Source organism: Dendrobates tinctorius, unplaced genomic scaffold (assembly GCF_039654945.1).
Source record: "Dendrobates tinctorius isolate UK_male_01 unplaced genomic scaffold, ASM3965494v1 ptg000049l, whole genome shotgun sequence".
Taxonomy (NCBI): domain Eukaryota; kingdom Metazoa; phylum Chordata; class Amphibia; order Anura; family Dendrobatidae; genus Dendrobates; species Dendrobates tinctorius.
In genome coordinates this window covers 23,388,889-23,402,876 of record NW_027361717.1, presented here as the reverse complement: position 1 = coordinate 23,402,876, position 13,988 = coordinate 23,388,889, and the positions used below count along the sequence as shown (strand labels likewise).

Below are 13,988 nucleotides of genomic sequence, written 5' to 3'. Positions count from 1 at the left end.
AACAAATAGCATTGTGGGTATAGATAATCTAGAGATAGAGGTGAACCTGACGGACCTGTGTCTTTTTTCAGTATATGTAACTATATGTTGTTGTTTCAAAGCCTAACAGGTGTTTCCTTTCTATACTATTGAAGGTGTAACCATGTAATCAAGTTTTTTTTTCCATTTTTTTCCTGAAAAATAATTATAAAATGTTTATAACATTCTTGGTCATTATTACATCATTAATTGTGTGTTCCAGCTCCTGTGACGCTGCACTATGCCGTCGCTGTGGTGAAAAAATCGAGCAGCTTCCAACTTGATCAATTGAAAGGCAAGAGATCCTGTCATTCTGCGGTGGGAGAGGCGGCAGGCTGGGTCGCTCCTTTGAATGTTCTCCTAAAGAAGAAATTACTCTTGTGGGAAGAACCGGAACAAAAATCTATGGAAAAAGGTACAAGCGGGTGCGGGTACAACAGAGTATGAGGGAAGCACCAACATCAAAGTGTAATACCATTGTATAAGCTAATACAATGAAATGCAGAATTTAGTGCGGTATGACCATGGCCGAGCGGATGGCTCAATGCCGCTAGCGGAAGCAACGATGACTCCGCAGCATCGACAAAGTGCTCCAGACAGCATCGGGAGCTAGAGATTCGGCCAACTTCATATCAGCGCTTACAAGATGAATGCCAGTCAGCTTACAAGTCCTTCCGTATATCCTTTCCTCTGAGGTGGCCGGTAACCTAGGCGATGTGCAGTAAACTATAGAATTAAATATCTCTTCATTCTTGAGAATAAAAACATTTTGTAATAAGAAGTAAATCGCAAAGGAGCTTGTTTTCACAAGGAATTGATAATTTATCCATTTCAGAAAATAAGGCAATCCGTTTAATGATACCTTTCACAGATCCAAAATTTGCAATCCATAGAAATGCATTGGGCCAGACTGCACCCATGTGCATGGAGAATATTCACTCCTCCACAGGGCACCAGACAGTCCCCTAGGCCCTCTGCATGTCTAAGGTATGGATTCTTGTACACCAGATCATATTGTTGTGTGAATGGGCCAATTTGATTAGTAAAAATCACTGAAACGCCATTTGGAAATATTTTTACTGAAACAATAAATATAGAGAATCGCTTCAAACGGAAAGTTCTCTCCTGCAGATTTCCAGGCTATTGACTAATTTAGAGATGAGCGGATCAGGCAAAATTCTAATTAATTTTTCCCAGGAAATTCAATTCGTAGTTAAGATTTTCTCCACTAATTTATTCTTCTTTATTATAATCTGGGATCTAGAGAGACCCCAGTGCATACTAAACATAAGATGTAAAAATACTGATACTTTACCTTTCACCTCTCCAGCTCCTCCGCTTCTTTTCATCACCTGTTCGGTCCTGACCACATCTTCTTATTACCGCTGAATCCCCTAGCTAACTTACAATAGGGTTTTGCGTGATCTCATATAACGACATGCACCGCGACCTTCCACGCACAGGTGCAGAACTCTCCTGGGCCTCTCACTAAGCTGGGACTTCCAGCTCTGATTCAGCTCAGGACAAATGTGCGCAATCAGCTTCATTGGAACCCTAGCGTGAGGAGGCCCTGGGATTTCAGGGCTCGTGGCGGTGGTAAGAAGCTGTAACGAGAGGTGGACTGGTGATGTTGAGAATAGAGGGGCCAGAGAGGTAAGCAATAAAGGGAGCGTATTTTCCTAATATTTTTATGACCTTTTACGGTGCAGAAAAATGGAGGCCAGAGATCACCATATTATTAGTTTATCGCAGAAGCAATTTACAAAAATTTGTTTAGAATTCCACTCCACTCGAACATATTTATTCATCTCTACTAATAATTTATTATGTACCATCTACATCTTGCCAGGCCTTTTAGACCTGGAGAGATACACACGCCTTGTGCTCTGGATTTAAATCCACTGTTCACATTACATCTCACATATGCCCGTTGCATGTGCTGCAATTTTGGGTTTAATATTAATGGGAGCAGGATGTTTCAGTCTATTCATTATACTTGTTGTTTACATGTTCTCTAACCTTCATCATGCCCCATTTGTGAATGTGTATGTCTCGCTTTGCATGCTATATTGCGGATATTTTGCGGCTTATTCATAGCTTATGTGCTTCTCATTGCTTGGTCCATCTGGTTCATTGTTTATTATGTCCCTCATTATTCCACCTTCAGGGGTGTGGTTTATTTACCATGTTCTTATACATGTTTTTTAAGTGGTTTTAATGTTTGCTGTGTCTCAGGTGTCCAAATAAAGATTTCTATTTTTAGTCATTATGGGGATGTGCACACCGTTTTTTGGTTGGTGTTTCTCCTCTCCAGTTCAACGATCTGTATTAGTGACATCATCTCTGTAAGTTGACTACACTCCGTTTCCACCATAGTTGCCTCAGAGATCTTCTCAGCGAGCTGTGCCCCAGGAGCCCAAGAGGCGAACCTGTGTGAGCAGTGTGCCGGTCAGGAAGATAAGTGCACACTTGGTCCTGGAGAGCCGTACTATGGGGATGAAGGAGCCTTTAGGTGAAGTACCATGCAACTTTTAAGTTTGTGTTTCTACAAAGAGTTTTTAGATGCTGCTTATTTTTGCTGTGTTTGTCTCACTTTTGAAATTTGCCATTTGACTTTTAGGGTTTATGCAGACTGATCGTCTGATCAGTAAATGCTGCGGGTTTGACGCTGCATACTTTTGCAGCATCAATCCCACTGCAGACAGATGTTACAGCATAGTGGATGGGATTTCAAGAAATCCCATGCTCACTATGCGTCCACAGAAACCAGTGAAGATGGACATTCAGCGCGTCTCTCCAGACCGCAGCATTTCACCAACAGAATGTATTCAATGTGGTTAATTCGCACGGTTCAGTGAACACATGTGGATTCACCTCCGTTCAATAGACGGCAGAGCTTTGGACGCAGCAAACATGCGCTGCCTCCAAAGCTCTGCTACTTCTGGTTCGTGTGTACACGGCCTGATTCTTCTCTGAGCCTTTTTTCTTGCACTTTGTTTGACAATATAAATAAAACCAGGTTAAAGGGAGCTTGACAGAGCATAATTCCTTTCTAAAGAAACATCAGAACCAATTTGTCAGAATCCATTTTGAGATGCATTGCAGCTCTGGTTCCACTATGATTTAAATGTAGCTTTTTTTTCCCTTCAGGCCAGCAGAGGTTAATGTCAGTTTTCCTTGCTGCAACTGCAGAGTAGCTAGGTCAGCTGATGTGGGTGGTGACCACTCCCACCATCCTTTAAGTATTCACCTGATGCATCAGCTGACTGTCGGTGATAAAGTTTCTCGGGAGACCAGCCGATGAGTGAGGCACTTTCTCCGCGTGTATCAGCTGTTTGAGGTCCTGGTTCCGTGTCCTCTGTGGTGTGGAGCTTGGCAGTGGAGTCAGGAAGCTAAGTGTAGTGTTTTCCTCTTGTCTTTCTCATGTTTATCACCCCCCCACATGTTGTACCACATGCAGAGGTGAGTCTACCGCCTTTGCCAGCCAGTGCACTAGCCAGGGCAGTGCAAGGTGACAGCGAGGGACGAGGTTCGTGACGGTGGTTAGGGGGGAAAGGACCCGTTTAGGGCATTAGGAGAGTGCAGGGACAGGTTCAGATTGGAGCTTAAGCGATGTCTAATCCTTCTTTCCCTATTGGCTGTGCCTTCCTCACCCCATTTCCATCCCGTTGTGTGTTGTGCCGTCCGTTGACCGACCCCTTGTTCGGTCGTGACATATTGTGACACAAGTAAGGCATTTTTCTCTAAGAAAAATCAGTCACACCTTTAGATTCCAAATCTGTGGTCGAGATTAGTAGAGAATATTAAAATGCAGCCAATCTATTGAGTGGAAATCTGTTCTGTAGTGAAGATTGCAGCAGATCAGCAACCACTCGTGGGCTGAAGAGGTCGCGTGACACCAATGTCAAGTCACTTCTGGGAATTGCAGCACCAACATCATTGCCATGGCACTGCTCTGTGAGATCAGTATCAAGCGTTTTTACATTATGAGGGTCACTGGAACAATTAAGGAGCAATTATCCAGCAGTATTCAGCCCCTTCAATGAACCCATGTACATTAGATTAAGGTAGTCCAAATGTTCCAATTTTGATGGGATCGATCCATGATGTAATGCTTTGTTTCCCAACTCAGGTCCCCAAGATCCACCATCTGGTCATGTTTTCAGAATTTCCTTAGCATTGCACAGGTGATAATTGCATCATCTGCACAGGTAATAATTCCATCACCTGTGCAATATTAAGGAAATCTTGGAAACATGACCTGGTGGTGGGCCTTGAGGATGGAAGTTGGGAAGCACTGATCTAATGTGTATGAAGCCCTCCCGACTCCACCCTGATAGATGATGTTGGAGAAGATAAGAATCAGCCATTTTGAATTAAAAATCCAATCTTTTTGATCTGTTGGCACCAGAGCACATGAGTATTCTACCGAGCGTTCATGTACATGGGGGTGTCAGGAGGGATAGCATTCATCCAGCAGTTATTTAAAGTGCATGGGCACCTTTTGGCTGTGTTACCATGTAGAAAAAATTCTGCTTATTTTGTGATGTGTTTTTTTGTTTAGATTTTCATTGTATACTGTTTAACTGTCCAAGGGAGGATGTCATTTCTTGAAAAGTCACTCCCACTGAGTGTTTAAAGACGCTGTTGACTTGTGCATTTTTGGTGTTTTTCTTTCTCTATAGGTTTCTATGGGGAGCCTAAAGAACACATGTAAAAATTTATGTTACGTTTTGAAGTAAGAATCAAAACTCTCTATAATAATAATCTAATATAATAATCATTTTTATTTTTATGACAAAACACTGACTGTCACTTCCAAGCTAGTGTGAACAGGTGCATACTAGGAACAGCCACCTCCAAATACAATAAACAAAAAAAGTTGCACTCTGTAGTGCTAGAGCATGTCGATATGAAATATATTTATTTATTTTACCCATTTATATAGCGCCATTAATTCCACAGTGCTTTACAGACATTATTATGTGAAATATGAATAGCCATATTGCTTCTGGATAATAGGAAAAAAAGGTAAAAATCCTACCTACCCATAAATTCAGGCTTTGAAGAGAGGTATTCACTCACCTCTACCCAGAAATTCAGACTTCAGTTTAAGAGAGGTATTCACACATGTCGTTTCACAGCAGTTCTGAGACCAACTTGTCCTTGGCTACTGGGCATGCATGAACTGGACAAATTATGTGCTGAGCGTCTCAGTTTTTTCCTATTATCCAGAAGCAGTATTACTATTCACATTTCATATATTTCATATCAACATGTTTTAGCACTACAGAGTGCAACTTTTTTTGTTTATTTTATTTATCATTTTTATTTCTACAGCTCCAACATATCTCACACGACTTTGCAATTCAAAGGGTACTTGTACAAACAAGATAAGACTTTACAGAGTAAGGGCCCCGTTACACGTAGCAATGTCCCAACGATCCCACCAACGATCCGACATGGATGGGATCGCTTGGACATAGTTAGCTGATTGCTGGTGAGCTGTCATATAGACAGCCCCTCCAGCGGTCAGGACCAGCGAACAAGCTGGTTCCCAATGTAAACAGCGAGTATCCAAGAGCCACGCGGCTCTTGGTTACCCGCTGTTTACTTTGGAAACCAGCGTGCACGCTGGTTTCCAAGGTAAACAGCGGGTATCTAAGAGCTGTGCAGTTCTTAGATACCCGCTGTTTACCCTGGAAACCAGCATGCACGCTGGTTTCTAAGGTAAACAGCGGGTAACTAAGAGCCGCGCGGCTCCAAGATACCCGCTGTTTACATTGGAAACCAGCGTGCAGCGTCGCTGATCATTGCTCTCCCGCTGTCACATGCAGCGTTGCGAGCTGACCAGCGGGAGACCAATGATCAAAAAATGTTTTACCATCCCCAGGCGGACAGGTTTCAACTGAGGTGCCAATCTAGACATACTATCCAACACTAGCGTCGGCAAAGGGACATTGCAAGATGAATTGGTTTGTATTGACAACATACAATACTGATTCAGTGTGCCTCCTTCACGGGTGCCACATTATTCTGCTGAAGAAAGGCCTGGCAATCTATTTCAGTATTTTGCTAAGAAAACTTGATAGAGGGTATAGCTAAAGAAATTCGATATACATTTCAGGAAGATGCACCTCTAGGTCCGAAAGCACTCAACAGGCTACTGGAGAAGAGCCAATGGTCAATTTGAGTATGCCCATGACGAGTCAGGATCTAAGCTGCAAGGACATCTTGGTGCTGATATCGCTTTGTTGAAAAAGAAGATCAAAATCTGCAGAGATATGATAACATTCGGAACTTGGAACGTACACAACATGAACCAAGAAAAATTCGACATAGTCATAGCCGAAAAGGCCAATACAGGACTCGACTTAAATGGAATATGCAAACTAAGATGGACTCAATCTAAACATTTCTAGTCAAACGAATATTGGGTCTACTATTCTTGCAATGATAACCAAAGAAGAAACGGTGTTGCTTTTATTCTCAACAAAAGATTGGCTGCCACTTTCCCGAAGTACAATACAGTCATTGATAGAGTCATGGCAATATGACTACAAGGAATGCCAAACCATTTCACAGTTATACATGTCTATTCCCCAACATCAGATGTCGAGGTGGAGGAGAATAGTTGACCTATTCTGTAATAAAGTTCAAGAAGAAATTGATGCCAAAACAAGACTTACTCATTATCATGGGAGACTTGAATGCTAAATTGAGAAACATGGAACCATTTTTGAAAACTTTGAATTTGTTGAACGAAACAAGACTAAAAGAAGAGTCATTGACTTTTGTATGACAAATTAACTGTCCATCATGAACACCTTCTTCCAAAATCACAAACGGAGAATCTACACATTGACATTAACGAATGGGCCCGATAAGAAACAGATTGACTATATATGTATCATTACTATTAAAATAAGGCCAGGAGCTGACTGTGGAAATGATAATTGACATCTGAAATTAGAGTTAAGCTCCACAAACGGACTCGACATTAGGTTGTTTGCAACTTTGATTTGATCAACAGAGCTGAAATTATTTGGAATGGTATTGTGGTGTAAAGACCACTGTGTCCGCTAGGGGGCGCTGTGTGGATGTCCCAAGAGAGAGGATGAGTGGCAGAATATGTATGTGTTTAGTACACTATAGTAAAAGACTGTGAGTGTGTGAAAGACCTGTGATGAGGTCATAGCCATGTGACCCGGTGGGCATGGCTATGGACCATATATGGTGGCCAGGGTAGGTCACATGAGGTGAATATAGGAACCTGGTTGGTCCAGTGTGGAAGGTCCCGCTAGGAGATGTGTCTCCTGGCACACAGCATGAGAAGTGGCTGTGTGGAATGGCTGCCAGCGTCTGAGAGTTCCCAGAGGAAGGAATGGAACGTCTGCAGTGAGCTGTAGCAGCCGTGAGGTAAACCCTGACGGGGTGAGAAATCGGTGAGGCTGAAGAGCCTGAGTACTGGACATTGAGACTCTGTGTGACCACAGGCTTAACAAAGGACAGCTCTGTAATGGACGCTATGCTGGTGATATGAACTGTATGTTATTGGTCACGGTTTATGCTGCATAATAAACCGCAGGGACTAAAATGGTTTTATGGAAAACCTGTGCCGGATGTGATTATTGGGCTGCCAAGCGAGAATCCCCTACCCGAATGACAGCGCTACATCACAATTGGTGGAGAAGGCTATGGGCAGTGCCGGCAACGCTGAGCCAGGAGGGCTGACAGTTGTGGAAGCCATGTAATGTGCTGCTGACCGGCCACGTGTGTGAGCAGAGCCTGTGACGGCCTGCAATTGCTGAAACCACTGTCCGGCTGTGGTTCTGGAAACCGTGGGGCGGCCTAGTGAGTAAGTCACTGTGCGGATCGTTGTGCGGCCGCTTCCCCAGGAGAAAGAGACTGGTGATTTCTAGGGTGCCTCTGCAGAGAAGAGGTACCCGAGGACCTGTGTGGGCGAAACAGGTAACGGACTGGTGTTCGTGTGGTACTGACCTGGGTCAGTGAGTAAAACGGTGACCCGTGTGGCCGACACAGGTATCGGACAGGTGTTCGTGTGGTACTGACCTGGGTCAGTGAGGAAGATGGTGTACCTGGAGGGTTCAGCGAGGAAAGGTCCTAGAGGGTCAGCCCTGGGAGAAGAGTTGGATCCCAGGAGCATGTGGTGACCTTGGACATGGTGAGGCGCGAGTGTTGGGCAGTCTCAGGTGGAAACAGATGTCCTGATGAGCACCTGCCGAGCCCCTGGACCTGGTGAGGCCGGTGTGTGGGTAGACCCTGGGAGGAGGGTCGCTCCCTGAATCGCACCCGGTGCGCCCTGTGTGTTGGACGGTCTCAGGCGGAGATGAAGCATCCTGAATAGCACACAGTCAGGACACGTGAGTTTTTGTGTGGTGTGTTTTTTTTTCTTCTTTTCTCAACTCAGCCTGCGGTGGCTCAGTGGGAGTCAAAAAGGTGACAAGCGGCTTCCTGTAACTCGGCGGGGTTACGAAGGGGACAAGCGGCTTCCAGTAACTCGGCGGGGTTACGAAGAGGACACCAGCAGTGGTGTGTGAATGGCAGCCGTGGTGTCGGTGATCGGTGACAGCAGGAGCTGTGGTGGTGCCAGCAAGGACTTGTGTGGTATCGTAAGAGACACAAACTGTGTGGTGTGAACTGTGGTCTGAGAAGACCGGTATAACGGACATGGGGAGATCCCGAAACGGAGTGGAGTCCCAGAAGGGGGCGGTGACCCAAATCGGGGTGGTAGCCCAAAAGGGGGTGGAGTCCCAAATTGGGGTGGTAACCCAAAAAGAGGTGGAGTCCCAGAGGGGGGCGGTGACTCAAATTGGGGTGGTGGTCCAGAAAGGGGCCGAGTTTGAAGAAATGGCAGCACTTGTTGGCTCAGTGGTATGTCTGGGAAACTGCAGTGTTCATGTATGTCATTTCCAGAATGTGGGATATTCTTTCCAGGTGATGACTGTCCACAAGTGTGTACCGTGATGCTAAACCGGGAAGGGATCTCGGGACGGTTGGACTCAAAGAGTCAGGTGACTCTGGTAGGAACTCCTCTCACTTTCTGTCTGACCAAGAAAATGGTCCAGGTTTGCTGTATACATGGGGTCACAGTGAACTATGCGGTAGACAGAATAATGTTTGAGGGGCTCGGAGGCAGTGAATGCCAAGGTGGCAGTATACCATCAGACTTAGTGTATGCCTTGGAGTGGGGCCGGGACTTTGTCAGGTTTGATGATATATGCCAGGAGGGTGGAGACGTTCCTCCTGTTGGGCTAACCAATACGAAGTCGGTGACGGCTCCTGACGTGGAGAGGTCAGAGGTGGAAGTGACCGGGAAAAGGGGTGCGTCAGCCCAACGGACGGACCGGACATCTCGTGACAAAACTGACGCTGACATGGTGGATAAGACGGCTGAAGTAGTCACACGATTAGTGAGTAACTGGAGGGATGACTCGGCAGGTCGGGGTGACTTAATCACTGCGAGTGACTGTGGCTCTAAGATGAAAGGGAGCACAGAATAGAAGGGCTAGAGAAAGAAGTCTCTGAGCTGAAAGGTCACATGGTAACGTGGCAAGGACTGAATAAGGCCCTCAGAGAAGAGATGGATGAACATTTTAAAACGAGAAAGAGTCCTGAGACAAACGGCCGAGAACAGGGTCGAGGAGCTCGGGAAAGAAGTCATAGAGCTTAGAGGTCACCTGTCCACCTGGCAAAGTGTGAACAAGAACCTCAAGGAAGAGATGGAGGAACTCAGAGGAGTAGTAAAAAGTAGAGTTGAGCGACTTTTGGTTTTTTAGGGTCGCGTTTCGTTTCGTGAAACCCGACTTTTCCAAAAGTCGGGTCGAGCAAGATCGGCCGATTATAGGGAAAAGTCGGGGTCGTCCCGAAACACGAAACCCAATGTAAGTCAATGGGGAATAAAAGTCGGCAGTGAGAGGAGGACAGGAAACACACCTACAGTGCCCATTTGAATGCCAAAAGCATCAATTCTTCTTACTTAAGCTTGTCAACCTTAATTAACTTCATAATACAAGTTACGCACTGAAAAATGGGGGTTATTTGGCTAAAGTTGTGGGGGGGAGGGCTGGCTGCAGGTTTTCATGTGCCCTGGGCGAAAGAGCGCCCCTTTAACACATACCACAACTCATCATGCTCCGATACGGCAGAGAAATAGCGGTATAGTACAATGAAAAATACCTCACTTTTTACATCTCATGAAGAGGCCCATCTATTTCTCCATACAGAATCATTGGTCCCATATAATGTTTGAAACAGTATATGATGAGCTCCACATAATGCTACAGTATATGTTGGTCCCCATGGATGAAGCTCCACTGTCTTATGGGCCCAAATAATGCTCCAAACATAATGGGCCCCATTTCTAATGCTCTAGTGTATAATGGGCCCTGTAAATGCTGCTCCAGTGTCTGATGTCCACCTTTGGAATGTTCCAGTGTATGGTGGGCCCCATCTATCATTCTCCAGAGTATAGTGCTCCCCAAAAATTGCTGTCCCAACATTGAAAACAATCAAATAAGTCTCCTCGCTAGGGAATCCCTGTACTTGTCTGGACTCCTCGTCATCCCCATCTTCCATCTCACTGCACAGTATTTCAACATTGCAAGTGCTGTGATCCTGAGCAAGCAGGGGGGGGCCCACTCGTTGGCGACGGCACTGGCACAGGGCCCCTGATAGTACGGTGGTGTGTCTGATGGCGGGTGGGCCGAACCTGCACTTTCATCTGCAGCTTCCTCTTTGTCACCGTTTAAGATGGAACTGTATATGGGAAGGGTAACCTGAGTTTCATCAGGGTCAGATTCAGGTCGTGTAGCGTGCGAGGGGAATGTAGTGGCCTGGGTCAATGTACCAGCAGATTCATCGAGCAGTGGCTGGGCATCAGTGCACTTGTGTCGCCCCCAGGAGTACGGTCGCCACAGTGGCATTACCTTCTTCCTAGGGAGTGTGATGTCATGCTTGGGAGCAACGAAGGATCTCTCTAGCAGGTTAACTGATTGGGCGGCGTTATTCCCACGAGTCATGACCCTCCAAACAGCGTTCATGAAGGCAAAGTGTTTGTTTTACGTGGGCAGTATGGTTGCAAAGCTGAACCTTAAAGGAATGTCCAGAAGGGCACCACCAGGAGTGGAGCCTACGGTTAAATTCGACTCCACCTGGGAAACCTCAACCATGCCAGCTACAGAACAGATGCACACATTGCAAGCTTAATTCCGTTAACGAACGAGACTCCGTCATGCCCCGCGGTCCGAGTCCGGCTTACTAGAGGGACACGTGAGGCTCTGGCACATGAGATTGGCCAATAACTGGTGTGTCATGCCCTTACATGTCCGTGGCTGCATGTGCGCTACACTGAAAAGGCCAGCGTTTGTCGCTTACAGGTGCAGATAACCCGCTGAACAACGTTAGTGATGGGGATCACTGATTACAATTATTACCCGCGAACAATGATTTCCCAGTAAGTGCAGGTCAACCGCAGTTCCGGAATTAGGCCTAACCGTCATTCCTGAAAAAATGAAAAACTTACGTGTGCAAACCACAGGTGCTGTAGCTTGCTTAACAGCTCGCCAGCCGTTCTCACGCCCAGTATGGATTACACGTGATTGCACAAAGGTGAGAAAGGGTATCGTATCCCCAGATAACATGTATGGATAGCGTACACATTCAAAATATATGTCTCAGGAGGCAGGCTCAGACGGTGTCAGGCCCAGTATGGATTGCACGTGATTGCACAAAGGTTAGAAAGGGTACCGTTTCGCCAGATAACATGTATGGATAGCGTACACATTCAAAATATATGTCTCAGGAGGCAGGCTCAGACGGTGTTAGGCCCAGTATGGATTGCACGTGATTGCACAAAGGTTAGAAAGGGTACCGTATCCCCAGATAACATGTATGGATAGCGTACACATTCAAAATATATGTCTCAGGAGGCAGGCTCAGACGGTGTCAGGCCCAGTATGGATTGCACGTGATTGCACAAAGGTTAGAAAGGGTACCGTTTCCCCAGATAACATGTATGGATAGCGTACACATTCAAAATATATGTCTCAGGAGGCAGGCTCAGACGCTGTTAGGCCCAGTATGGATTGCACGTGATTGCACAAAGGTTAGAAAGGGTACCGTATCCCCAGATAACATGTATGGATAGCGTACACATTCAAAATATATGTCTCAGGAGGCAGGCTCAGACGGTGTTAGGCCCAGTATGGATTGCACGTGATTGCACAAAGGTTAGAAAGGGTACCGTATCCCCAGATAACATGTATGGATAGCAGACACATTCAAAATATATGTCTCAGGAGGCAGGCTCAGACGGTGTCAGGCACAGTATGGATTTTACGGCCCAGATTACACAGCGGAGGAGCAGGGAGAGGTAAAGATTGCAAATGCTGGGGCCCTGCCCAAGCAAGGGGGGCCCACTCGTGGGCGTCGGTACTGGCACTGGGCCCCTCATAGTACAGCGGTGTGTCTGACGGCGGGTGTGCACCACCACCGTCAGAGACACTTGATTGCACTATGAGGGACCCTGTGCCAGTGCCCGCGCCCAAGAGTCGGCCTACCCACCTGTCCAGGGCAACGGCACTCGCACGGTGTCGTGCGCTAGGTGGTGACCCCGGCCATGGGGGGGGAGGCAGCACAGTTAGGGAGTTTTAGAAAGTGGCATATGTTGATGTTGGACATTCAGCTGATGCAAAAGGCGAAATAGGTGAAGTCCCAGGAAGAGGTGGACCAAAGCAAGCCATTTTTCTGTCACCCTATGTGTCATCAGGGGAAGGTGGGACAAAATCCTTGGAAACCCATGCATGGTTCATTTTAATGAAGGTTAGATCATCCACATTTTGGGTTGACAGACGGGTCCTTTTTTCTGTCAGGATTGATCCAGCTGCACTGAAGACTCTTTCCGATAGCACACTTGCAGCTGGGCAAGCGAGCTCCTGTAAGGCATATTGGGCCAATTCAGGCCAGGTGTCCAGTTTAGCGGCCCAATAGTCAAAGGGGAATGACCTGTGTGGGAGAACATCGATATGGGAGGAAAAGTAGTTTGTAACCATAGTTGACAACTGCTGTCTCCTGTCACTTTCCATCGATGCAGTATTACTAGTTGTGTGAGCGGTATTTGAAAAATCAGTCCACAACATTGTCATGAAACCCCTGTCTCCAACGCCACTTCTGCTGTGTGCACCACGAACACCTCTGCCAAGCTGCCCCCGGCCCGTACGGCTCGTGTGAGAACCATCACCGCTGCTGTGTGCTGGGAATGCCTCAAGCAACCGATTTACCAGAGTTGCTTGTTTATTAGCCAATATTAGGTCAAGGTTCTCCTGTAGCATGATGTTTTGTAATTTGCCTTTATAGCGTGGATCCAGGATGCTGGCCAACCAGTAGTCGTCATCATTCATCATTTTGGCAATGCGGGGGTCCCTTTTTAGGATCCGCAAGGCATAATCTGACATGTGGGCCAATGTTCCCGGTGTCAATGATGCACTGCGAGTGCTGGGTGGAGGAGCACTTTCTGGCAAATCCACATCCCTCCAGTCACGCACAAACCCTGTACCAGACCTTGCCACGCCAACATTTTCACTTGCCCCACGAGATGCATCCTCCTCCCCTAAGTAATCATCCCCATCATCATCCTCCTCCTCCTCTTCTTCCTCCACCTCGTCCAGGAGAGGTCCCTGAGCAGACAATGGCTGAATGTCATCAAGGATTCCCTCCTCCTCAACATTGGCTGCAGACGCCTGCTCCTTAAGGTGCGTCAAAGTTTGCATGAGCAAACGCATAAGTGGGATGCTCATGCTTAGGATGGCGTCGTCTGCGCTTACCAGCCGTGTGCATTCCTCAAAACACTGAAGGACTTTACAGAGGTCTTTCAGCTTCGACCACCTGTCAACTCCATGTCTGCTCTCAAAGTGCCTGGCCGTGTATCCTCCCACAAATGCATTATGGCC

At 46.5% G+C, this 13,988-nt stretch overlaps 1 protein-coding gene across 1 annotated transcript in view; it reads left to right on the top strand.

Annotated features, from left to right (window-relative positions):
• Positions 1–13,988, top strand: part of LOC141091143 (saxiphilin-like) — a 174,411-nt gene that overhangs the window by 20,405 nt on the left and 140,018 nt on the right. Inside the window, exons 7-8 of the mRNA XM_073576540.1 lie at positions 242–433; positions 2,395–2,530. Of these exons, the coding sequence (XP_073432641.1) occupies positions 242–433; positions 2,395–2,530 (328 nt within the window). The remainder of the gene's footprint in view (positions 1–241; positions 434–2,394; positions 2,531–13,988) is intronic.